The 27517-nt window shown below is 34.1% G+C and overlaps 1 protein-coding gene and 1 long non-coding RNA gene across 3 annotated transcripts in view; one reads left to right on the forward strand and one right to left on the reverse strand.

Moving 5' to 3' along the window:
• The window catches only part of LOC143230000 (uncharacterized), a 35059-nt gene extending 24557 nt beyond the window's left edge, over window positions 1-10502 (reverse strand). Inside the window, exons 1-2 of the mRNA XM_076462937.1 lie at window positions 10094-10502; window positions 4304-4397 (exon numbers count right to left, since the gene is read on the reverse strand). Coding sequence (XP_076319052.1) covers window positions 4304-4397; window positions 10094-10186 — 187 coding nt within the window. The 5' untranslated portion in view covers window positions 10187-10502. The remainder of the gene's footprint in view (window positions 1-4303; window positions 4398-10093) is intronic.
• LOC143230002 (uncharacterized) lies at window positions 371-25928 on the forward strand. 2 transcript variants are annotated; one of them, XR_013016177.1, is made up of 2 exons: window positions 371-505; window positions 25055-25928. It is a non-coding gene; the product is annotated as an uncharacterized LOC143230002 (long non-coding RNA). The 2 variants fall into 2 exon arrangements; XR_013016178.1 differs by lacking the exon at window positions 371-505 and adding an exon at window positions 14694-14887.
• Window positions 25929-27517: the final 1589 nt, after the last annotated feature.

Raw genomic sequence — 27517 nt, forward strand, 5'->3', positions numbered from 1 at the left:
AGTTCATAAGCCAGATTTTCTCCAGTATGTATGTCTGTGACTTCTCTTGTGGTTAAAACAACATTTTGCAGTGTCCAGTTCGAATCAAGATAGTGCCCCGTAACTGTTATGTACGCTTCAGTTGCCTGGCCTGTCCATAGATCAGATGTCATGGCATACCCGTGTAGTGATTCAGGATATCATTGATGAGTAACTCTTTCTCAGTAGCAAATATTTTCTTCAGATGATTTGTGACCGTTTGTTTCGATGGTACGGTGTAACTGGGATTTAGTTCTCCACAAAACGCCCGGAAACCGGGTCCTTCACAGATTGATAACGGACGCAGGTCCACGGCACAAAATAAAGCTAACTTTTGTGTGCAGCTATTCCACCTATCCTTTGATAATACAGGTGCTTTATATGCGTTGATTTTAGTTTGAACTTTTGTTTCTTCACAGTGGATTGACTTATGTTTATGCTTAAGTTGGTTTAGCATTGTTCCTGTTGAACCTCCAGAAAATGAAAGGTGAGTGAAACATAACTTACACTTCACTTTGTTGTTATTTTCACGTTCAAAATGGTCCCATACTTGGCGGTAGCAGGCCTAGAACTAGCAGAATCCATTTTGTACCATTTCCGTTGGCTAGTTTGGGTGTGTGCGCGTGGCAATTTTCACATTCATACCAGACAACAATTACAAGATCGTTTGCACGTGATTTGACCATGTTTACGGCTGCACGCGCGCGCTGTCAGGGATCTTTACTGAAGTGAGTTTAGAGTGACGTTCGGGTAGAAGACAACAACACTTTGCATTTGCCATTTAAAAAACGATTTATGGCATAATTCGTTTTGCAGAAATATTTTGTACAATCTTATCCACCACTCGGTGCAGGTTATCCGAGGAGCCAATATGGCAAATGTGAGTAAATCGTAAAAAAACAGCGAAAACTGTCCGGGACTGTATGGAAAATATTTTGTCACAAATGATAGCTACCGTATGTTTATTAATTAATGACGTTACCAACTGGCTCACACTTAGTGCAGGACCTAAGCGATTAAACGTTTTGTAATATCCTAAACGGATACACCACAAACAGTAACCTTCATCGTGTACACGTGTAAACGTAGAAGCCTTAGTGAGAGTGGTGTTACAGTTACGTTTTTAGTCTCCAACAACTTTTTTGGACATCCTGCATTTTGACCGTTTTACTACCGTGTTTCTCCGAAAATAAGACAGGGCTTATATTAATTTTCACTCCAAAATATGACACTAGGGCTTATTTTCGGGGGATGTCGGGGGATGTCTTATTTTGATATATTAAAAAAATGAAGTTACAAAGTAAAACTATTAAACTAACCATTTAAAATAAACTATTATTAAACTATTAAACTAACTGATTAATACTTAAACAAACTAATTAATAAATTATTATTATTTTTATTTCTTTCCTCTTCCTGCCACTCTTAACTAGGGCTTATTTTAAGGGTAAGGCTTATATTAAAATTATCCCCAAAAATCACACTAGGTCTTATTTTATGGGTAGGTCTTATTATCGGAGAAACACGGTACTAAGCAGTTTTTGTCACGTGAAGGTTACCAGCGAGAACGTGGTCCATGAAAAAGGAAATAAGGGAAAGAATTACATTTACAATTAGAAGATAAAATGTTAATTAACTTCGTAAGTTATGTTATCTAAAACATTACAACCAATGGTGCTCTTGTAACAATAGTTAATAAGTAGATATTTATTTGTTCGTTTGTTTCTTTTCTAATTTCGCGCAAAGCCACACGAGGGCTACCTTCGCTATTCGTCCCTAATTTAGCAGTGTAAGATTAGAGGGAAGGCAGCTAGTCATCACCACCCACCGTCAACTCTTGGGCTACTCTTTTACCAACGAATAGGGGGATTGACCGTCACATTATAACGCGACCCTCAGATTATGAGTCGAGTGCCTTAACCACTTGGCCATGCCAGGCCAATTGTCCCCATTCGTGTACACCACAGGTTGTTTACCCGAGACAGTACTAAAGCTAGCTAGTATCATATATGATACATAGCTACGTTTATTTAATATACATCTGTTTGCTCAGGAACAAGACAATAAGAACTGGTTGTTTAGGTTCAATGTACGAGATTGGAACAGAACTTGATATGAGCATCACATGTTGATAATGGTAAGTTACGTTACTTTAACGCAAGAGAAAATGTAAACCTAAGATTTTAATTAACAAAATATCCCCTCTACTATCTTTCAGTAATACTAGAAAGATAAATTACACTCGTACCTATTTAGGCAAGCAGTCAAACAAGCATTGTTTATTTATTTTTACGAATCTCTAGTTGTAGGGTTGAAAATATAATCTTCGCATTTTTATTCGACTTGTTTTTAGTTTGTTTTTTCTCAAAGTCCGTTCGTATAAAGTAACTTTAAATCTACACACGTACATAACGTTTAAAATAATTGTCCGTGTTTTTCAACAGTTTAGTGCTGCATTGGTTTTTTCTCACCCAAGCATCGCAACTGAACTTATTCAAAATAAATAACAAATATACAAAACAAATAAACACATGTACTGTTTTGCAATTACAACAAACAAAATTTAATGTTCTTCTCAAAGGATCATCTCGAAGGCAAAGATTGTATCATCACATATTCAGTGGCCAGCTTCTATCATTGCTGGTGTATAATATAATAATAGATGTGAAGCAAGAAAGCAATCAATGTCCGGCACAGGCAGATGGGTCTTGACTCGTATTCTGAGGATCGCGGGTTCGAATCCCCGTTACACCAAACATGTCGCCCTTTCAAGCGTGGGGGCGATACAACGTTACGGTCAATCCAACTATTCGTTGGAATAATGGGCATCCCAAGAGTTGGTGGTGGGTGGTGATGACTAGCTGCCTTCCCTCTAGTCTTACATTGCCAAATTAAGGGCGGCTAGCACAGATAGCCCTAGTGTGGCTTTGCGCGAAATTTAAAAACAAATAAAGCAATCTCATCAGAATGGAATAATGCTTCTTCTAAGATAATGCAACACTGATTAACGACTGTAAACAGACAGTAACAATTCAACACTGATTAACATACTGTAAAAAGACAGTAACAATGCAACACTGATTAACGTACTGTAAACAGACAGTAACAATGCAACACTGATTAACGTACTGTAAACAGACAGTAACATATTTCATTACACAAGTGTTTGTTAGAACAAGGTGACACAAATAATCCATGCAAAATAAACAGCAGCAATACACTTAGCGTAAGTCACCAATGACAGACAACATTTACAACCGTTACCTTAACACCAATTATGTAAAAACAGCAATAGCTGCATGAACGAATGCTGTATGCAGTGGTAATAAATACTCAATAAGCACTTCTAATTACAATTAACAGTACAAAGAATCACCGCTGTCTTCTGAGTAAGAAAAACTACTATAGTAATTGTACATTGTTAACGACTTCAAATAGAGTCGCGAATATCCACGTAGAGAGAGAGTGTGTGTGTTTTCTTATAGCAAAGCCACATCGGGCTATCTGCTGAGTCCACCGAGGGAAATCGAACCCATGATTTTAGCCTTGTAAATCAGTAGACTTACCGCTGTACCAGCGGAGGACGACATAGAGACGATGAAAAGCGACTTGAGTAACTACATTCAACAGTAAAATCGGAAATCATTTAAGTGGCAGTTTCCAATTAATTGGAAAATGTACGAATTGTAGTTTTCAACTAATGCGCACGCTAAGAAAACACCGAATTGTTTTACCATGACATAAAACTAAAACAATATAGAATCATATTGTAAAATTTGTTTACATGACTTCATTGTAAACAATATTTCCCCCTTCGGGGACGTAAATTTTTAACAGACCGAATGACCATACCTGAATGTAATTGACCCTGAGAAAAAAATTAGCTCAGCTAAGTTCAACCTCAACGGACAGTTTTCCGTTTTCATTAATTCGATTATTTTACGTGTGCCAAGTTCATTTTCAGAATATCGTGTAAAATTTTCACCAAATACATTTTCCAAATTATCTCCAACACTCGACAATAAGAAATGTTAGAAGTAAAGATAATAGTTGGGAAGCTGAATAAATAATTTAATAAAACAGTTCAATAAAGATATCGATTATTGTACAGTGAATATAATAATTATAGTTTTAATACCAACCCATCACAGTTATTGCTCTTACTTTATTATAAAGATATTCATACTGATGCTGGCAGTTTTAAACAAAATGTAACTGTTTTCCTCATTGGTTATATTTTACAACTCCCTTGGTAAATATATAAACGATAAAAAAAACAACATACCAAGTTTTCCCACTTCAAAGTCAGAAGCAAAGATCCACTCACGATCTAACGAGAGGAAATATATGCCGAAACAAACGGTAACAACATGTAACACCTGAAAATAAAGAAAAAATGAAATTAAAACAAGTAACATTTTGTGCGTCTTCAAGAACGCGCGAAAGAAACAAACGGTAACAACATGTAACACCTGAAAATAAAAAAAATGAAATTAAAACAAGTAAAATTTTGTGCGTCCTCAAGAACGCACGAAAGAAACAAACGCTCCCTTTAAAATAAGTAGTTTTTATAATAACTGTTTATTCGCCGTTCACCTCATACATTTGGTTAGTTAAGTCTGTTTGTTTCGAATATTTGTGCAAAGCTAGTAATAGGACTATCTATCTATCAACGTTGCTCGTTCCTCATTTTGATATTGTAAACTGGCGAGAAGGCAACTGATAAACAGCATCTACTAGCAACTGTTGGGTTAATACTGTTTAATAGAACAGAGGGATCTGACAGTCACTTTTGCACACGCATTCATATCCCCAAAGTGTTGAGAGCGATTCTTTGTTATCTAAACAGAAAGCGAATAACTGTGCTTCAAAACCATTGTAGGGCACCCTAGTCGCGAGCAACACTCGGCCAACTGCCGCTACGGTAATATTTTATGTAAAACAATCATTTGTATAGTTAAGTGTAATCTATGGTACAGAAACGTTAAACAATAATATTAGGGTTACACACTACACTCACAAATTGATAATTAAACAGTACCGTTACAGTAATATGTAGTGCAGAAACTTTTACACAAGGTTTACAGCTAAAGAATAACATTAAGGTAACACACTACAGTCACACATTAAACAGTACTGTTAGAGTAATATGTGGTCAAAACGTTAAATAAAGCTGACAGTTAAACAATAACATTATTGTAACACACTACAGTCACAAATTAACAATTAAACAATACCGTTAGAGTAACATGGTGAAAAACGTTAAATAAAGCTGGCAGTTAAACAATACGTTAGGGTACTACACTATAGTTACAAATTAACAATTAAACAGTACCGTTGGAGTAACGTGATGAAAAAAACGTTAAATAAAGCTGATAGTTAAACAATGACATTTGGGTACTACACTACAGTCACAAATTTACAATTAAACAATACCGTTAGAGTTCAGTTGAATAACGTCTGAAATGAAACATTTAATGATACTACTAATTAAATAATTTCCATGAAATTACTAAGTGCTGACAAGTCAGTTAAGTATTAAATTACGTGTCACTAGGTTAACAATAGTGACACACTAAGAATAATAATTAGACAGTGGTAACTCAGAAACAACTTCATGTAATTATCTCATGTTTCGTTTGTTTGAAGTTACGAATAAAGATAAACCAGGGGTGTGCAACAGGCGGCCCGCGTGCCACAACTCGGCCCGCCAAGCCATTTAGTGTGGCCCTAGTTGTTGTAATCTAACCATGTGGCCTGATCTGTAATCCAACGCAAATGGAATATTTTTAAAAGCATCGATCCTACGGGATTCCCAGGCTTCGACTCGACAAACTTCTAAAATTATCTTTGCTAGAGAGGAGCAGGCCGAATTCGATTGGTCGGCCTCCTTAGGGCATGAATAGGTGACGTGCACTAGCACTATTGTCTACGACTCAACGTCATGTCCTGAACCTCGCCTTCGCCCGCTGGCGACAATTTTCCCTAACCTCTGCTGTCCGTCATTCATTATTGGTAAAATTTTATTACCTTTTACAGTTACTACAAGAGATTGAAGGTAAATTGATTATTATTTAGCATATTGTTGTGACTTTACTGAATTTATTAAAATTTTTGCTTTCAGATGCATCTGATTCTATGTACAGTGTGACCTCGTTATTCGCGGGGTTACGTTCTTTACCCTCCCGCGAATAGCGAAAACCGCGAATATTGGACGCAGTTTTAAAACGTATATGTATGCGATTATATACTATATGAAATGCTTCCCAAACACTAATGATACTTATACTCATTGATGCAGTAATAATGTAGCAATATTGCATACTGTTATGTATTTCACTAAATTGTACCGTGCGTTACCGGGCTGTGCTTTGCCGTTTGCGTTGTTGGGGAAGCTGAGGCAGTCAGCCAATAGCAGTCAATCTTGTTTGGTGAAGACGACAATTGATAAAACGGCTTGATTGAGTAAATACAACAGAAATCTCCTCGAAAAGCCCTTTCAGTCTCTGTGACCTACAAAACGCAGTTCGCGCATAACCCGCGAATATGCGGGGTCGCGAATGGCGAACCGCGAATAGGCGAGGTCACACTGTATTTTGCTATTCTCAATTAATTTAAGTACCGGAAGGCTATGATCGGGATGCCAATTTAGAAACATGTGTTTCTGTCCATAAGAGGTTCCATGTGTAAATAAATTCTATGTTTTTTCTACTTTGCTATTTTCGTGAGAATAATTTTGTTTTGATTTCAGGGCTAGTAAAATGTCAGCAGTTAAGAAACGAAAATTGATGATGAGGAAGGTTATTCAACAGTGAATGGTGCACAAAATATCTTGTTGTCCCACATAATCAAGGTGTTGTCTGCCTCGTCTGTCAAACTACAATTGCAGTCATGAAAGAGTACAATATTAAGCGACATTACGCAACTAAGCACTCCTCCCAGTTTGATGAAATTGTTGGTCAGGCACGAAAGGACAAAATTGAACATTTAAAACATCCATCGAAAAGCAACAAGGTGTTTTTACCACTTTCAAGAAAAATTCAGAACTGGTGACAAAACTGAGTTTTAAGCTTTGTGAATGTATGGCAGAAAAGGAAAAGCCTTTCAGTGATGGAGAATTTATTAAAATTGTTTAACAATATTCACAGAATATGCATGTCCAGAGAAAAATATTTGGTGGAGCAAACTAGCCTTTCCCGCTTTACTGTCTCACGCAGGACAAAAGATCTTTCAGAGGACATCAAAGAAACTTTGAAAGAGAGATTGAATTCGTGTGAAGCTTTCAGTCTGGCTTTGGATGAAAGCACTGATATCAATGACACATCCAAACTTGTCATTTTCATCAGAGCTGTTACTGCAGGCTTTGATGTTTTCGAAGAGTTTTAGATAAGGCAAGCCTTTCCTCCACAACCACAGGACAGGATATTTGTGAACAAGTGCTTAAGGTTGTAGAAAAGTTTGAACTGAATCCTTATAAATTATGTGGTGTTACAACAGATGGTGCTCCTTCCATGACAGGTAGGACAAATGGATTCATCAAGAAATTTCTAACTGCAATTGGAGCACAAGACGTAGTTGTAAGCCATTGCATTATTCACCAAGAGAGCTTGTGCACCAAAGTTCTGGATTTTGCAGAAGTCATGAAAATGTCGTCCAATGCGTAAATTATATTCGAACACGAGGATTAAATCATCGACAATTTAAAACTTTTTTAGATGAGCTGGACAGTGAGTATTCAGATGTTTTGTACTTCTCTGCTGTACGTTGGTTAGTAGAGCTGCTACTTTGAAGAGATTCTGGAATCTGCGAGAGGAGATTAAGTTCTTCATGGAGAGCAAACGTCAGAATGTGGACTTCTTGAGCAATGAGAACTGGCTGAATGACTTAGCATTCCTCACAGACATTACACAGCATCTGTCTGATTTAAACTTAAAACTACAAGGGAAAAGTCAACTTGTGAATAAGTTGTTTGAGCATATTTGTGCTTTTGAGAAGAAATTGGAACTTTTCAGGTTCAGTTGAGAAGAGCCATATTGACCCATTTTACATGTCTTGCAACCAGGAAACTGGAATTTCCTAATCTGGATTGCACCAAATATGGAACCAGTGTACAAAAGCTGCGTGATGAGTTTGCAAACAGATTTCCAGATTTCAGACAAACTGAAATTAGATTGAAATTGTTCGCTCAACCTTTTGATTTGGCAGTGGAAGACAGTCCTGATGATTGCCAAATGGAACTCATTGAACTGCAGGCTGACATGGACACTAAAAGGAAATTCTCTGAAAACAGTTTGCTAGACTTTTACAAACTCTGTGTACGTGAAAAGTTTCCCAATTTGTCCCGTCATGCACAAAGAATTGCCTCCCTTTTTGGTAGCACCTACTGCTGTGAGCAATTTTTCTCCAAAATGAAGCTCATCAAAACCAAATGTAGAAGTCAGCTGACTGATGAACATTTGACCAGTCAGTTAAGAGTGGCAACCACTTCTGTCAAAGCTGATATTGACAAGCTCTGCAAGGACTCTAAATTTCAAGTGTCGCACTAAAATGATCACTCATGCAAAAATATAAAATATTATTGCTTGCATTTTGAGATTTTTTTAAATTTATTGTGCATGTACACGAATAAGCTTGTTTTTTAAGTGGCCCCGCTTGATTGATGAAGTTGGTTATATGGCCCACCGACGAAAAATGTTGCACACCCCTGAGATAAACAATAGGCTATCTGTGCTCTACTCACTTCCGTAAAGTAATATCAACAAATAAAACCAATACTACAACACCAAGTGTACGTTACGTAAAATGTATCAAATAAAATGATGGTTGGGATATTACTCAAAGGAGAATTATTAACTACAAAATAAACAAAAAACGAAAAAATTAAAACTAAACATTAACTTACCTAATCAATCATTATATCCGGAAACTTCCAATACTGTAAGTATTAATTGCTTCAATACGGTCGTGGTTTTGTCATTTCTTCGAGGACATTTATTACACAAATACCAATTACAAGAACTAGAATATTACTAGTTTTAGCACTTATACATACATTTATATACTATTCAACAATATCATTAAGAAAACATTCACTAATTCATTTTTATTTTGTTTTTCAAGCTCCAAAATTATGAGACAGCATCTTTATCACGATTGTCGGAATGTTACGTGTTTTTCAAACCACTTATCCAATTAGACAAAAACCATAATAACAATGTATAGATACAAAACACACGAAACTGAATACAGTATTCTCCACCTGCACGTTTGAGTACAGCTTGCAAATTGTATCTGAACTTCTATAAATACCAGAATATCTGAGAACTCATACATATAAAACCGAGTAAAACAAAAAAACTGTCTTTAGTACTTTAGAATAACACAAACTATTCTACCAAGTTCAAACTTTAAAGAACATACTTCAAGTATGTTAAAGATTTTTTTCAAATCACAACATCGAGCGAGAGCGTACTGAAAAACTTGTCACCTTTTACTTTTGTGATTAGATTATTAATACAATTTCTGCTATCATAAGTTCCCTTTTGTTTTCAAACAATGAAATAACGATACAAATATCTTATGTGTCAGTTATTTATAATTAACAAATTAGACTTCGGGAATTTATCCACTAGGTTAGCTTTCTAAAATAATATCACCTCTATTTGTTGTGCTACAAAAATACGATACACATAATATCTGCAGTCCTATAAAACATTTGAAAACCTTAATTTACAAGTCTTTGTCAGTAGTTCTTGTACTTGAAAACAGTTCTTGACAAATTTACCATCTTAATGGTAGAAAGTAATCTAAACTGAGTCGTTACTGTCAGTTGATATTGGAAGTGTTTGACTAGTGGCAATGTGCGACTTGTGCACAATGATTTATCTCAATTAGTCTATTGTGTTACTTTGAATAAAATTATGTCTGCATAGATATTAGTAAATTCGTCCGCATTTCTTCATAATTTCAGTTACAAGTTCACATTAAATCAAAATATTATTAGATAATATTGAATATTGCTATTACTTATTGAACTATCTCCTAAGAATAACTGAATAAATAGTAAAAACCTTACTATTGTGTATCCAGCAGTATAATAGCTTCCATATTTGACATTAGTCCACGAGAATACTTGAAAAGGTGTCCAACATCTCTGTAGAATAGGCATGACAGCAATGGCGTCGTTATTTGTTAGTCGATGTTGCTGTCAAGTCAGTGATTACATGTGCAACAAAAGCAGGTGAGTTTGTTTGGCAGTCGTTTTAGTTTGTCATCGCTTAGCAACGAATTGAAAAAGGAGAAGAAAGGCACTTTTGCAGAATTACGTCTGATACAAAAATTGATAAAGTGTTTCTGCAAACAATCCCAAAATATTTCCAAATTCTGTCCTTTCCTTGCTTGACCTCATGCTTAAGGCAATTTCATAATAACCTCGTATCGTCTAGAACCTGAACAATTCCGCCAATAACGATCTCAGGTGAAGTGGCGTACACGTAATACCGCAGCATGAATAAAACATTGCTCCAGGTAGCTCGTGCAGATTTTTCTTGTGTTTTTGGTTTTCAAGGCCATATAGCATCAATAATATCAACATGAAAAAGTTAATACCTAAAAGCGCTAAACATAGGAACAGGTCTAGAAATAAGCCAGAACAAACAACTGTTAAAATCTTTGTGTTTCGTGAAATGAGTCATTAATTTAAAAAGACAATAACAGTAATTTTTACACTAAGAACGTTCTAATTGTAATAGTTAACAATCATTTGAACAACATTATTGAGTCGTCGTAAAGTAAGAGTTACATTCATACTGACGGCTCGATACTGTGGATTAACACACTGTAATTATTAAATTCTGAACTTTATCAGTGTAAAAGTTGCTCTCACTGTACCTTTGTTACATGGCGTGAAACGAGACTTAAACAATGGGTTTTGAATTAATACGTCACTGGTTTAATTTCCGTAGCGCATATCAGAGTATGTAAACGACTTTAAAACATTTGTTTTTTTCTTTTAATCGGACACTTCACTTTTTCTGGAGTGTTTCATAAAAACACAAAGCGGAACGTTTACTGTCCAAACATGCTCGCCCTTTCAGCCGTGGGTGCGTTATGATGTTACGATCAGTCGTTGGTAAAAGAGTAGCCCAAGAGTTGGCGGTGGGTGGTGATGACTAGTTGTCTTCACTCTAGTCTTACACTGCAAAATTAGGGACGGCTAGCACAGTTAGCCCTCGTGTAGCTTTGCGCGAAATTCAAAACAAACTAACATTTTATACAGGCTACTTTTACTTGCTGTTGTAGGCCTAAGTGCACAAATAACGTTCCAACCGAAATTCCGAGACTATGGTAAACGTCCGTAACTCACAAAGTTACTTACAGAATTCCCTTGGTAACAGACGCAATAAATTTCACTTCGAGCATCAAATTGCACGTGACTTTTTCTGACACTGAACTCGTAAACTCATTAACTTCTTACGTATTTCCAACTAATTTTTCCTAAATAGCTACTCGTATTCACGACCAATGTATCCTTGTGTGTAGATACTACTCGATATTAGTATGTTATTGTGCAAAAGTTTAGGACAGAGCCAAAAATTAGATTTCAGGCAACTTTCAAAGAACAATGGAAGGTAAATAGCAGGTGAGACATATTTCGTACAACAGAAGCTTCGTAGAAGTGCTTGAGTTCAGCAAACAGTTAATATTTTGTGTGTCACCCTTTTGCTTTAATAACTGCTAACAATCTTTCATAGATAATTGCGACATATTTAATTAAAGTGTCTGTTGGAATTTTACTTCACATGGCTCTTGATTTGTCAAGTTTATGTTCTATTAACTCCCAGATTTGCCTAAGTGGGCTAAGATCGGGTCTCTGTGGGGTCATTGCAATGTGTGAATGACTCCAGCAGCTTCTTTCTTAGCAAAGTAATTTCTGGGTAGGTTGAATGAGTGTTTGCAGTCTTTATATTCTTGGTTGCAGAATCTTTTGCCAATAATATATACAATACTGGGTATGCCATGACGGATCAGTATCTGATGGTAATTGCGTTGGTCCATTATTCTATCCATTTTCCAAATATCTCCTTTCGCTTTCGCAGGAAAATACCTCTAAACCATCATCACACTACATCCCCCATGCTTCATGGTAGGTATTATGCATTGAGGTAAATATCTTTCACCTTTCTTCTGCCGGACGTACAATTTAGGCTTTGAACCAAATATTTCAAAATTGGACTCATTCATCTATAACACTTTTCCCAATAATTAATAGACTAATTTTTGTAATTTTTAGTAAAGTTCACTTTCTTGACAATATGTGGAGATCAAAGTTGTTGTTTTTTTAAATATCTACATGACCAAGTATTATATTCTGGTTAAGTCTTATTGACATGTATATTTGGACATTTTCTGTCATTTGTTACATGGTTGTTTATCTCATGCTTGAGATCAGTGGCAGTCTTCCTTCTGTCATGAAGGCTACATAAACAAAGATACTTAACATTAGTATAATTTAGTTTAGGTGTTCTGCCTCTTCCTTCACTATTATCAAATTCACCTGTCTCGGTCTCATGATCTAGGGTATATTTGACAGTATTGGGGGAGCATTTCAAGTCTGTAGCAATTTATCGGAAAGTCCAACCAGCATGATATAAAGTTTTATGCAAATTATTTGCTCTAGTGAGAATTATCTTCGCTTTTTGGTATCTGGCATGACAACAAAACTTAATATATAGGGTTAAACACTGTTTTATTAAGGTTTATTTATGGAGTGCTACTAAATTAAGATTTTCTAGTATATACCGGTACCATATGCTAGTTTCTTGCTAGCTTCTCTTTATATAGTTAAGACACTGCATAGAGTACCAGGACAGTTATTTCAGACCCTATATTTGATCATCACGTTCATTCAAGCAGAACCCTTATGATATGTCCTCAGTTCAGGTATATGGAATATTCTCACCCTAGCTCATTCAATTGTTAACAGGGATCATTGTAGTATAATAATAGTGTTGAAATTGACATTATGTAATGGCGTGGAAAAATTAGCCCCATAAAATGGAAAGAATGACAAAATATTCTATTGTCATAACACTTTTTCACAGTACTACAGACTTTTACCATCAGCAAACATTTAAATTAAGATATTCGAAATAAAGCTTACAACACTGTCCCTTTCGTAAATTGTGAAATCGCTTAAATAATTATAATCCATAAATGAAGCAGTTCACTAACCTCTCCCTTCACTAAGTCTTTTTGGTTGTTTTCTTCTCGGAGAGTTATGGTATGCTGACGGGATGATATCTTCTCTATTATCGTCAGATGTTGTCACTTGGGAAGTTCTCTCTACTAGGGAGGTAGTCGAGTGAATTCACTAAGCACACTCATGGACGAGCCTCTGAAAGTGGTCTCGACGAGACCCCTGTGTTCTTCAGCAGGTTGAATTTTTTGGCAAATTCCTCTTGAATTCATCCAGTTGGCTGTTCTCTCACAGATACTACGTAAAGGTGATCAGTGAATGACTTCTGACTTGAGCAATCTGTCCTTTTGGTTTCTATAAACCATATAATTGACTATTTTCAGAACAATATATTCAGCCATTTCGAATACCTACTTAACTTTGGAGTCCACCCTTGCTTGCAGAAAGAATTGTTCAACTATGCTATGCCACTTCAATGGAATCCAATCTTATGAGCATTGACATCTTATTGACTTTTCATTTGACTATGACCTGATCTAGGTTTTCCTTGGTAAAATAATTTGGACGATTTTCATTCTTTAATTCCACTAGACCTCTTCCAATCATAAGTCCCTTGGACATCTTGGAGTATTTACTTCCACTATTCTCCAGTTACAAGATAAAGATTTATTCATAATATCTCCTGGTACTAGTATTTCACTTTTTGATGGTACAATAAAGACTTCATTTTTGTCACTGAAAGTTCAGTCTCTGGTGTAATATAGCACATGGGGATTTCCTGGTCGTAGAGAGTGAAGCTGTTTGAACCTCTCCTAACTTTCAGTCTATGCCTTCATATAGTCAGTTTCCAATATGAACAACTCCTCGATAACAATAGCTCAAATATTAGTAGCTGTATAAAAGACTTCTACAGTAACCCCAACTTTCCTTTTTTTTTTCTAGAACTTGTTGTTTTCACTTGTTGCTGGTATCAATTACTCTTCTTTCTTCACCTCCACGAGTATCTCTCATCTCTAATTAACAAACTGGATTGAACAATTGTAGTTGAAGAACTGAAATTGATCAATACACTGGGAGGTTTTCCATCAGTATGTTCGTGGACGCTTTTCCTTAAATAATAAAATTTATATTTCGAGTATTTGGAGTATTCAGAACTGAGTTTTGCTACACGAATCCAGATAGTTCCTATCTTTATTTAGTCGGATTACCTTTTTGTTGTCCATTTGATCGGTATGGATTTTGAGATACATCCTTAGAGTTTTGTCCCAATAACGGCTGCTGTTTTACCTTGGCGTGTCATCCAAATGACCACATTTCCTTCAATTATAATATATATATATATATATATTTAGTATCCTCTAGAAGGAGCTTTTATTCTATACAAATTTTAATTTAAAGTTTATCAAAACATTTCATTTCATACTATATTTGTTTTCTTGTGATCTTTTTCTTCGACTCTAAGTAACTATCTATCTGATTAATTTTTTCAGTATTTCTAGACTACTGTAAGGGGGAGATGATGTTTCAGTACAGGATCTGATAACTACGTAGCTACTAGATGGCGCTTTTCCATTATAATTCATTGGTTTTGGTATTGACGTGGCTGGAGTAGTCCAAAAAGGTCCTGCAGTAAAAAATAGCACAGTAGTAAGGGTGGCTGGTGTATACAAAGTAAGTTCACGTTTAGTTGTAAATAATGTTTTAGCTAATAATGCTTCGGACGATGCTTGCTTGTTTGTTTTTGAATTTCGCGCAAAGCTACACGAGGGTTATTCGCGCTAGCCATCCCTAATTTAGCAGTGTAAGACTAGAGGGAAGGCAGCTAGTCACCACCACCAACCCTTGAGCTACTCTTTTACCAACGAATGGTGGGATTGATCATCACTTTATAACGCCATCACGGTTGTGAGGGCAAGCATGTTTGGTGCGATTGGGATTCAAATCCGCGACCCTCAGATTACAAGTCGAACGCCTTAACCCACCTGGCCATGTGGGGTTCAGGGCGATGCAAAGAGAAACTTGGTTGGCTTAATCTTTGCATTAATCAATTTATTTTACTATTATTCTGAAATCGATTTTATTTTGTAAGCCTTGAATTTTGTCATAACAGTCTATTTGCATTTCGCTGATTTCTTTCTGCACTTCTTCAAACGTTTTTTGTAACACCTCTGATCCTTGCATGTCTAATAACTTCGTATATCTTGTCTTAAATCATATTTATTTTTATTACTAATTCCTTTTAAACATACTTCTCTTTCTCTTAACTTCTCCTAATTTTCTGTTTTTTTTCTCTCTGCATCTTTTCTTAATTTTCTACTTATTTCTCCCAAATCTTCTTTTAATTTTCTTTCTTTGGTTTCCGGGCGTTCTTTTACTTGTTTCATAATTTCTAGCAAGGTTACGATCTTGGTTCCCTGTATTGTCATAATTTTAAACAGTTGAAATTCAAGTTTAGTTAAAGTTTCATTTTATTTTCTGACATGAGGGCTGTAACGTATTCTGTTCTTAGAAAGGTTATTTTTAATTAGTTAGAAAAATATTGTCATGGTTAATCCATGTAACAATTAAAAATATTTCTTCTTTAGGATTTACTAAAGACTACTTTTACTTATAGTTCTAAGCCTAAGTGCACATTGTTTCAACAGAAATTTCTAAACTAAGATAATTACAGCGAACTTAATTATTAAGATTTTATTTCCTAATAGACACAATAAATCTTGCTTCTAGCGTTGAAGACTTATTTTTTATAATGAAGTCTTAAACACACTGAATATCCATTATCCTCTAATTTACTGACCACTACTCAACCACAATGTGGCTACTTCTTTTTATAATCAATGCATCCTTATCTCTACACTGTCGTTCTAGGTTTTTGACGTCAACAAAATGACAAGTTTCCTTTTGCAAACATCTTAAGTAAGATATCTACTACTAGCTCTCCACAGTAGCTATGCTTAATTTATCAACGAATTTTTGACAAACAACTTAAAGTTTTATAGGTAACTTACGCCCCCTATAACTGATTTAATATTATTTTAATATCTCCATTTGTTTCGGTTTAATATACATTTAGAAATTTATGGAATGTTTTGTTTGTTTTATGAATTTCACACAAAGTTACACGAGGGCTATCTGCATTAATTCGTAGCACAAGAAAATTATATACCAAATGTATAAAAACATGATTACCCATGATAGAGCACTGTCTTCCATGTCAAGACAAGATGTAATCAGACTGACATTTTTTTGTACACTTTCAATCCACTAATCTCACATTTGTGGAACATTTACTGATACTCATGTAATTTACTAGACGATGTGAATTGTCCTCTGTGAACACAAAAACATATCTAATGCCTGAATAAATCTTTTATATATGTAAATGTAACTTATTCAGAATTATCCTGAGGTGTTTGTTTTGAATTTTGCGCAAAACCACACGAGGGCTATCTGTGATAGTCGTCCTTAATTTAGTAGTGTTAAAGTATAAGAAAATAAAAAGTGCATGATTCCTTTCAAACTCAACGTTTTAACATTCCAGATGAAACACGAGTAAACTCGTGAATGTCCACTGTGTGTTAATATTTTAAACAATGTGATACAAGATGTCTATGCAATGCCAAGTGATACAATGCTGAACAGAATAATAACAAATTAAGTGTAAAGAACTTATAACAAAGTTATAACGGTAGAAACTGGGTTTCGATATCCGTGGTGGGCACAACAAAAATAGTTATGGAGCCTTGTGCTTAACTACAAACAACTCACAGAATTAAGCTCAAAATTAGCTATATGGCCCAATGGGTTAAGACGTTCGACTCGTAATGCCTGTGTCGCGGGTTTGAATCCTGGTTTGACCACCAAACATGCTCGTCATTTCAGCCGTAGGGGTGTTATAATATGACAGTCAATCCCACTATTGGTTGGTAAAAGAGTAGCCCAAGAGTTGGCGGTGGGTGGTGATGACTAGCTATTTTCCCTCTAGTCTTACACTGCTAAATTAGGGACGACTAGCGCAGATAGCCCTTGTGTAGGTTTGCGCGAAATTCAAAACAAACCATTAGCTACATTTCATAAAATCGAAATGTATATGGTATACAATAAGGGAAACGATTGGTTTGTTTCGAAGTTCGCGCAAAGCTACACGAGGGCTATCTGCCCCTAATTTTGCAGTGTAAGACTAGAGGGAAAGCAGCTAGTCATCACTACCCACCGCCAACTCTTGGGTTACTGTTTTACCAACGAATAGTGGGGTTTAGCGATACATTATAACGCTATCACGGCTGAAAGGACGAGCATGTTTGATGTGACGAGGATTCGAACCCGCGACCCTCAGATGCAGATTTCATGTCAACAAATTTAAATTATTTGTTAATAAGAACGTTTTCTTTCCACTTGTATTTTTTCAAATATTCCCTTGAAGGCTAATACAAACCATGGAGTAACGTGAACAATAAGTCTATATTTAAAAAGGTTCAGGTGTTTTTCTATTTCTGTTCAGTTTATACTTTGTAACGAATTCGACATAGTTAACTTTCAATGTTTCTAACTAGAAAATGACTCATGCGTCACAAGTTTTTCACACATGATCTATGCGTGTATTCGTTGACATTATGATCACATAAATGAGATAATACATGCATTTATATTCAATCAGAAAACTGGTGTTGGGAAAATAATTTGTAGAGTTAATGTAACAAAAACACAAGATCTCAGTACTAACAACATCCTAATAAGTGAAGTTCTACTTTGTTCAACAACATACAGATAAGACAGTTGTTTCGTTTTGCTGGCAAAACCATGTTCGGTTTCTACTTACTTGTCATGGAAGTTTTTTCTTTCAAAGTTTTGTTCTTAAGCACAAAACTACACCATGTATTATCTGTGTTCTGCCAACAGTGGGTATCAAATCCAATTATCATTATAAACCCCCAGATTTAACACTGTAGAACTTCTTTTCAAGTACGTTTAATACAACCAAGCAACTAACGTTAAAACAATGACTTAATTCTATATGTATCATATACACATAACGTTCCCTGTATCTCAGCATCAATTGAATACTTTACAAAAAGTGAACACCTTATGTTTCATTCTCATATAAAACATGTTTAACAATACAAAAGTGATCATTATCGTTCTAATCTTTGGAATAAATTACGTGTCTCTTCATATCTGTGACACAAACCACTCATTTCATGGGGTAGTTGATTAAGAATAACTAATTTAGATAAAAGTGTTGTCATTATCAGGGCAAAATTCTAGATGACTGCAAGTCATCTTTTTTTTTCGTAATAGTTGTCTTTAATGTACCAGCACACTGTGTCTAGTGAGAATTATGTGGTAGTTTAATTATACTGAACAGCACCCTGAAAAATGTTATTTAGAACCATTACATTACAGAGATACATCTTACCTGATTTGAGTTATTTTGGCACTTTCATACAAACTTTATTCTGATTGTTTGTGAAGTTTTCTTTCAGCTGTGTATTTTTCTTCTCTTAATGAGATTGGTAATTTCCACTTCAGATCAAAATCAAGCTTAATTTTTGTTAACAATTTTTCAACTAGTAACTTTCACAAAAATAAACTCTTACTTCTTCAGATGATCATCCACAGTTCCAACCATCTTTCTATTCTATTTGATTTTAAAAAAAGTGTTTGATCTCCAATCAGCCACTGAAAAATCACTACACCTGTCTTTCTATGTGCTAGATAGTCAACTCTGTGTTTTCGTGGTCAGGTAGCTATATGCTCTACCTATTTCAAATATTACCTCATATAAATCAAACCAAATTATAGTTATTAAAAAAATGGCAGATGATATGTAAATTTGGTTCTTTCAGAGTTGGTTCTCTCTCTTCTCTGTGTGAGATACTATTTGAGAGTTATTGCTGGGCTCTGTCAAAACATATTATAGAGGAAAAGAACTGTTTTGATGCAGTCAGATAACAACTGATTGGTTAGGAATATTTTGTTGAACATGGAGTGCTTACCAATACATTGACAAGTTCCAGAGATTCATGTGTTGGCCACCTAACACGATGACTAAACCAAGGTCACAAAAAGATCATTTTTAATAATGTCTAAACAGCAGACTGAATACTCAAGTACTCTTGAAGGCACATGCTGGTTAGACCACACGATGGAGACCAGGAGATGAGTTTCAATGGGCAGATGATTTCATTCTGATCCTATCCACTATCAGACAGTATGGCCACCATCATGTAGCTCGAATCTGTCAAAAGTCCTCCTGTACTTTAATAGTGTCAAAAATGAAGCAGTTAATGTGATCATGTGCCATACAAGTTAGCATGAGAAGTACTTTAGTTCTCAGTAGGACCTAAAATTGCTGCAACTTTAGAATCCTGCAACTGACAGCACATAACATCATTCTGGTAACAATATATAAACAGTCATGGTTCTATAATTCCACAAATTAACTTTTAAAATGTTAACATTTTTGCATGCACATTATGCATGTTGTTTTTCCACAATCTATTTTATTTTTCTATAATAATGTGTGACGAACCAGTAAGTCATCATGATGAACTTACAGGTAGAGGTATTAAGGTGATACACTGTGTAGTTAGAATGATGTACAAACTAATTGATTGTAATTTAATATTGCCACATCTATATGTAGCAGACTTTAATTTTTTAAGCTTTTAAAACATTGTTATATTTTCAATGTTTTTATATAGGTTATAGCTCTGCTATTATTCAGTAATTCATTGTTTTAGACTTGCATTTTCTAGATAGTAGCAAATAACAGTTTGATTATTTGATATATTTAATGATTTAAATTTCAATGTGTCAGAGAAAACAAAAGGTTTCAAAAATCACATAAAACCAATTCTGATTTAATTGAAGTGATGGTGATAATAATGATCATACAAAAATAATGTCAACAAATGTCATAATAAGATTTTTATTTCTTCACATGTAAAGACTTCCTTGTAATAATAAGAATGTGTGAGAGAATTACATACAACAGTTCACTTTCAACAAAACTTACATTTACATTTGAGGCCTGTGCAAAATACAAAGAATGTTTTAAATATAACTTGGAAGTCTAATATATAAACTATGTACAAATAAAAATGCCACAAACATCTGGGTTCCAACTTCAAAGCTTTCCATAACATTTGCTGTTTTTCTAACTTGTACAATATTTTGAACTCATCCTCATAAGTCTTGCAAATAAGAATAAAAAAAGAGCTCTGTTTAACTCTTGCTACCAAAAATGACTCCTCATTTTCAACACTGAATCACTTAATGAAGTTTCTATGCCTGACTTCAACATTTATTTACTATCATGATCAAATTCCTACACCTAATTCCTTTCCTCACTAAACATTGTGATTCTGTCACTAAAGGTAATGATGTAGAAAAAGAGTATTTTAGGTTAAAACTCACAGAAAAAACTGTGGATAATTATTATATCTTATGATAGTAACACCAAACAACTTCTTCTGCCTTTCTTTAAAAAACAGCACAAGCTATATAAACTGTGTATGTTATATTTTAAGATACACAGCAGTTGGACATTTGCTCTTTCTCTTCCAAATACAGAAGCTATGGAAGGAAAACTGTACTTTTCAAAGTATTTTATACTGTCTAAAACAAACATTACAACTACAGTAAAGTTTTAAAATGAGATATCACATGATTATGGATTGTTCTGTTTCTTTTTGGAAATCTGCATAAAAATACTCAAGACATATATATACACACCTTTCTTATTTAGAATTGATAGAGTACAGAGAAAAATTCAGCATCTAATAATTCTATGGCTACTCTTGTCTGGTCAAATGATAGGACTTGATGTCACTCTTATAATCCATCCATGACTACAAAGTGCATAGCTCCATTATCATCTCCTGGTAATGGGAGATAAATGATAACCCTGCAGATACAAAGTTTGGCACATTAACACGTTCACTGCCGTGAGGTATTTTGTGCTTTAGTCTTATTTGTCAAATCAGATCTTTTGTATATTTCTAAATGCAAATGTTTGTAATGTTCATATATACATATAAATATGCCTTTTATGACATGACAAATCATGATAATTCACTACAAGTTACCTAGAATATGGCAATTTCAAATTATTTTTCTTTCTATCTGCCAAACATCAGCAATCTCGATGTGACTTTAGACAGGGCCAGCATGAAGCAAAAGCAAACTAAATGATTGTTTAGTTGTAATTCACTTAATTGGTTTTAATATCAAAAAACTATCATTCTTGAAAACCCTGCTTCTACAACTTTTCATTACTTTGAATCTATTCCACCAACAGAAAAGAAAGCAAGACCTATCAAATCATGTCGAGCATGCACAAAGAACATGATATGAGTGTGCAGTTTGCACTGAAAAGCCAGCATTTTGTGTTAGAAATTGCTTCAAAGAATATCATATGTAATTATTATCAGATTTTATTAAAATTCTCTTTTATTACAAATTTTTTTGAGATTTTGTGTGAAGTGATTGATGTCAAACACTGCTTTCTTGTTACAACAAATTTAATTTTTGTAAGTTGAAATAAAAGAAAGATTAGTATACGTTTATTACAACTTTGTAATAAAACAAGAAGGTTCCATACATTATATAATCATTTTATACTACTATACAAGATACCTTGTAGTATCTTAAATGAAAAACTAATGTCTCAGATCACTGGCCTCAAAAATAAATGTTAACCCTTGGTGCCAAAAAGAAAATAAGACGCTTGGTATTAAAACAAGTTACTAAGAGTCTTCTCACATCTGGCTACGTTGACCTCTTTGCCAACTACAAGTCAACTCATAACTGGCAGTGAACGTGTTAACTACTAGGCCACACCTGATACTCACTTCAAGTTGATTAACTTGGTGGCCAACTATACTTTGAAATCAAATATTATTACAATGCTAACTTTACCAGGTGTGTTTCTTTAGCAATAAATATTTAATCATTTCCAGTGAAGGGAAAAATACTTTGAGGGGTAGAGACTAATTGTTTTGAGGACTGTTCAGAGGAATACCCTGAAAGAAAAGGATTTAATGTTCACTGTAACCAAGCAATATAATATCTGTAGGTGTACGTTACCAGTGCAAAATCTACTGTGCAGACAAAGTTTTCTATGCCACTTTTTATATACTCAGGTATAACTGAAGTGTCTTAAATTCTTCACAAACCAGATGAACACACCAAATAAGAGATCTGTAACAGAATTGATTGTACATCCAATGCTGAATTACAGTAACCAAATAAAAAGCAAAGTGCTAGAAGTATAAATAAGCTGAAACACTATATTGAATAACACTCGAAGTGGATCCACTGTACAACACTAATAACTAACTGAAATGATCCTACACTAAAACACTATGGGAGGGATTACAATCACACACACACATATACATATAAAGTAGGAAAGTTTATCTTTCTTGTTCAGAAGTTTTTATTTATTTCATTAGTTTGATAAAAATGAATGTTTAGTTTTAATAGTGCATTTTTCTCTCACATAAAAAGCATTTAGGAGTTACATTTTTTCTCTGATAAACATATTATTCAAGATATTCAAAGACTATAGAAAAGTACAAAACACTTTAAAATAATATTTATACCTAAAAATCAAATGTAGTTTTATTAAAAGTGTTACTATTATTATTTAAAAATTAACTAGCTACAACAAATCTCTATTTTTTAATTCCAATGACATGAAAATTATTCCATACTAATGATCAAAACCTACTTTTCATCTGACAGTAAATAAACCAAGACATTTGTTTTTAAACACTTCATAAGATAATTTGTTATCAAAGTGAAAAATCTATAATAATTGTGTAAGATTTACAAAAATGCAAGTTGGTAAGTTATCACTCTACCCACTTGTGGTTTTTCTTGGTGAATATGTGGATCACTTTTAAAACATTTCAGATTCACTTGTAAGCATTTACTTAATGTGGATTTTGAGGATGAAATAATTTGTAAATGGAAATCTTGTGGAAATTTGATAAGGAAATCCAACTGCCAAAAGCCATGCCATATTGGTTCAATTTTCTTATAACTTAAAAATTATACATTAAAATATGAAAACATGCAATTTTCAGAGTTATAAACCATACAGAAAAGATATCTTTTACAGAATGACTTTTATTATCCTACTTAGGCCAATAACCATGAAAAGGAGAGGCCTTAGTTCGGCCTCGAATTAACCATAGACAAAGCAATAGAATTGTATATTTCTATCATACTGTTAACACCAAATATTGTACACTGGGATAACACACTTAGTCCTACTGTTAACAATTAACTGCAAAACAACGAGATTTTTTTATATTTTACTACTGACAACAAAGATGGTACTTTGTTTAAACTTTAAACCAAATTGCAGAATTTACAACAAATATTATGAAAATACCAAATTTTGTACATTTTTGTAACATTTTATATTGAACTGGAATATCACAAACAAAAGGCTATATATGTGTATTTAGTATAAATTCAGGTAACTGGTAAACAAGTTAAATACTTTTTTCCTGTAAAATATTTTTAATAATGATTTTATACCAGATGTGTTCAAACAATTGTTCCGGTACTCTTTAAACACTTAAGCAATCTTTAAATGGTTAAACAGGCAGTCTCTAAATAATTATTTAGACAGTCTATAAATAGTTAAAGTCTCTAAACAATTATACAGACAGGCTTTTCTTTGGCTCATAAACATACACATGATACTCCCAACAGGAGGGAAAAAAACACCCTGTTTTTAGAGGGCCCCTCCCAACCTTTCATTTAAAATAAAAAAAAAACATGTAGCCCTGTGATTATTATTTCCCTCTTAGAACTTTAGAACATAACCCTTATTTTACTCTAGATTTTCTCATGAATTTTCTATTTCTTCATCATATGTAATGCTGACAATAACTAAAAAACTTCACTGCTATTAGGAATTCCATTACTGCAAAATGTGTAATAATCATGAGCACATCTTATGCCAATATCATCAATTTGCTTTTTAATTAGCAACATCTCTTTGACACTTAATGCAATTTATAAGATTAGAGTGAAAAAACTGAAGTTGCTTATCAGCAAATAAGCATATTAATTTTACATAAATAAGAAAGTGCAATAATTATTAATTAATTTTTATTCTTTACCTGTTGCCTTTTATCACTGTCTTTTCTCATTCTTTAACTTCTCTTATTCCTTATCTTACTGATTTTGTAAACGTTTTTTTTACAAATTTTTTAATTTGAATTTTTATTATTTTTATGTTTTGATGAGAATGTGTTTTCTTTAAATAAAAATTATTCTGAGCTTTTTACGATTGTTATTATAATTGCTTTTTCTCCTTAAATTTACCCAGTTAGTGTACATTTCATGTCAATTCAAAATAATTTATTTTTGTATTAGTGAAAAAGGTAAAAATTACAAAATTTTACTAATAATTTTATAATTTCTCCACCCCTTTGGGATCACACTAAGTATTCCAACAAATTAATACAAACTCCTAACAGCAGCACCCACCTTCACAAAATCATCTGTGGCAGCGTCTGCATTTGCAATATGCAGTTGGTGGTTTGTGTATACCTATGTTTATTTAACAAAGAGGCATTGGTACTGTTTAGTCATCAACAAATCTTCAAGATGCTCAAACATGCATTTCTTCTTCAAAATCGTCACCTGCAAAACAGACCAAGTACCTCACCAAATTCAATAAAGCATGGATAATAGAATTCAGGTGATTTTGTTTTATTTTTTTTATGTTTGTAGACCAAACGCTTGTATGAGCTTTGTTGTATTGTTTTATACATACTGACTTTAAATAACACTTATTTTATCTTATATTAGGTGGTGCACATCAAGTGAGAAAAGGACAGATTACGCCCATTGCAGTTCCTGCAAACTGGGCTTCAAGATTTGTTACGGTTGCAGGAATGACCTCACAAGACACAACCAGACCCCACCCCACAAATAGAAGCATGATGCTGTGTCATCAACTCCACTTGTGGTCTTGATGTTTGGCAGCAACAAAAGTATTATGGATCAAGTAACCCTAGCAGTTTCTAGGAGTTCACCAATACAGAGCCAATGAAGTTGTTGAAGCACTGTGGAACATAATGACTTCCTTGGAGAGATATGTGAAGAGACTGCTTCAACAGTGGTCAGCACTGCATTCCTATTTCTAAAGCCATCCAGACTCAGAGAAACCTGGCTTTGTAATGTGCTGTACCAAGTTCCTACTCAGCGAGTATATGTGGCTTTACTATACCTTCTTGGATTTGATCCACCCAGTTCTCAATGACTTCAATGTTATATTTAGGTAAGATTACATATGAATAATTAATACACAGGAATTTGATAACTGATAAATTAATTCATGTTATTTTAATGTTGTATAATTATTTCAGACAGTTGGTTTCCTGCACACAGAAATAATTAGTCTACTGTGCAAACTGATGGGCAGATTTTTCAATGCCAAAGCCATCACAGAGAAGGAAGACATCATCAGAGTTGACTACAAGTCAACAAACAACCAGCTACATAATGAAAAGATTGCTACTGGTTGGATGGCCAGATAGTACCTCAAGGAACATAGTGAGCTTTCTCAAATACTTCAGGTATTTTAGTTTAGTGAAATAACAGTGTTCAGAATTTGAAAGTATAAAATATAACAGTATTAAATATACTTTACGTAAGTGGAAATCATTTTATCACAAGATATGTACAGTTATTAATTTTCATGATTGTACAAAGTTTAAAATAAAAAGTACACTGAATTTAAGTTAAAGATGTATCCTTACTTTTGCTATAGCAATTATAAATATGGTGTATTCTATTTCAGTTCTGTAAGGCAGTTTCATTTCACAGTAGTATCCACTATGATAGAAAAGTTTCCATTCAATGATCCAGTTCTAAAGGCCATCTTATACGTGAATCCTTGAGACTAGAGACAAAGTTACTCCAGAAGATAGCAAACTTGAGCACTTTCTATTTTTGTTATTGTTTTTTTATTTAACAAAAAGAATATAAGCGACTATAGAAGGGCTATAATGTTGGTATTTTTCAAGCATATGGAACCCTTTGTAATCCTTTGATTTCTGCTTTACAGTTTCCAACCTATCTGACAGATTTATGCCAGTCTCACCAGAACAAAAGAGCCAGTCTGAAAAGACTACATCCTTACTCCGAAAGCTGACCTTCATAAATTTAATGACCAGCAGACCACCTTGACTGCATTCTGGAATTCTATAGGAAAGCTTAAGCTACCAGATGGAAAGATGCAATAGGTTCTTCTTCACTAGTTGAAGAAGGGGATGCTAACTCTGCCCCATTTAAATGCTGACACTAAGAGGGAATTTTCTATTCTTACAAAGATCCAAACAAATTCCAGAGACAACCAAGATGAAAAGATCATTTACAGTAATCCTCAGTGAGAAGATTATTAACCCTTGTGTCTGAGTTAAATTCAGGAACTGACATTGTGAAAAACACAATGACAAAAACCTCGAGATCTGAAATCTAATCTTCTGATTAAAATTTTGAAACCTTCTGATTTTGAGCAATAGCTCTGTCAGATGTACCTAGAAAACAGGAATGAGGTGGACAGAGAACCACCAAAAGAATTTAATGAAGAGCGTTTGCAGCTTAATGTAAACTTGAAGGTGTATAGCAGCTTCAGGAGTTGGTGAACAAAGAAATGCACAGTGGAATCCAAAACAAATCATCAAAATGTAAAACCAAAAGTCACCACATTTTGATATTATTAAACATTATAAAATGAAAGGCAGAACTAATAAGTCAGGATGAAGAACCTACAGGAAACGTGGAACACAATGTTAAATTGGACATTTGCAGCAAGTTGATGTGTATTATGATTAAAAGGTAGCAAGCAGTTACTAAAGCAGTGATTCCTACTAAATGTTAAGAACATACACATTTAAAATATAATTACACCCAAACAAGTTAATAATTTTGATACTGCCTAAAAAACTATTTGAGCACATCTGGCATAAGATCTTTCTATAAAAATATTATCAAAACTGAAAATGTTTTTGCATTTTATTTACAAATGTCTAAACATATACTAAATATAAATGGTTGGAACTTTCTTTGCAACATTTGAATCACATACAAAACATTACAAAACAGAAACAAGGCATTGTTTACTTCAATATTCTAGACACTATACACCATTCATGTTTACCATATTCTTTATACTTAGTATATTTTCTAGGCATGCTGCTTACTTACAGACAGGATATTTTCTGGGCATTCTATTTACAGTGAAGAAATATTTTTGTCCTAACTTGT

This window comes from Tachypleus tridentatus, chromosome 10, assembly GCF_004210375.1.
Source record: "Tachypleus tridentatus isolate NWPU-2018 chromosome 10, ASM421037v1, whole genome shotgun sequence".
Classification (NCBI taxonomy): Eukaryota; Metazoa; Arthropoda; class Merostomata; order Xiphosura; family Limulidae; genus Tachypleus; species Tachypleus tridentatus.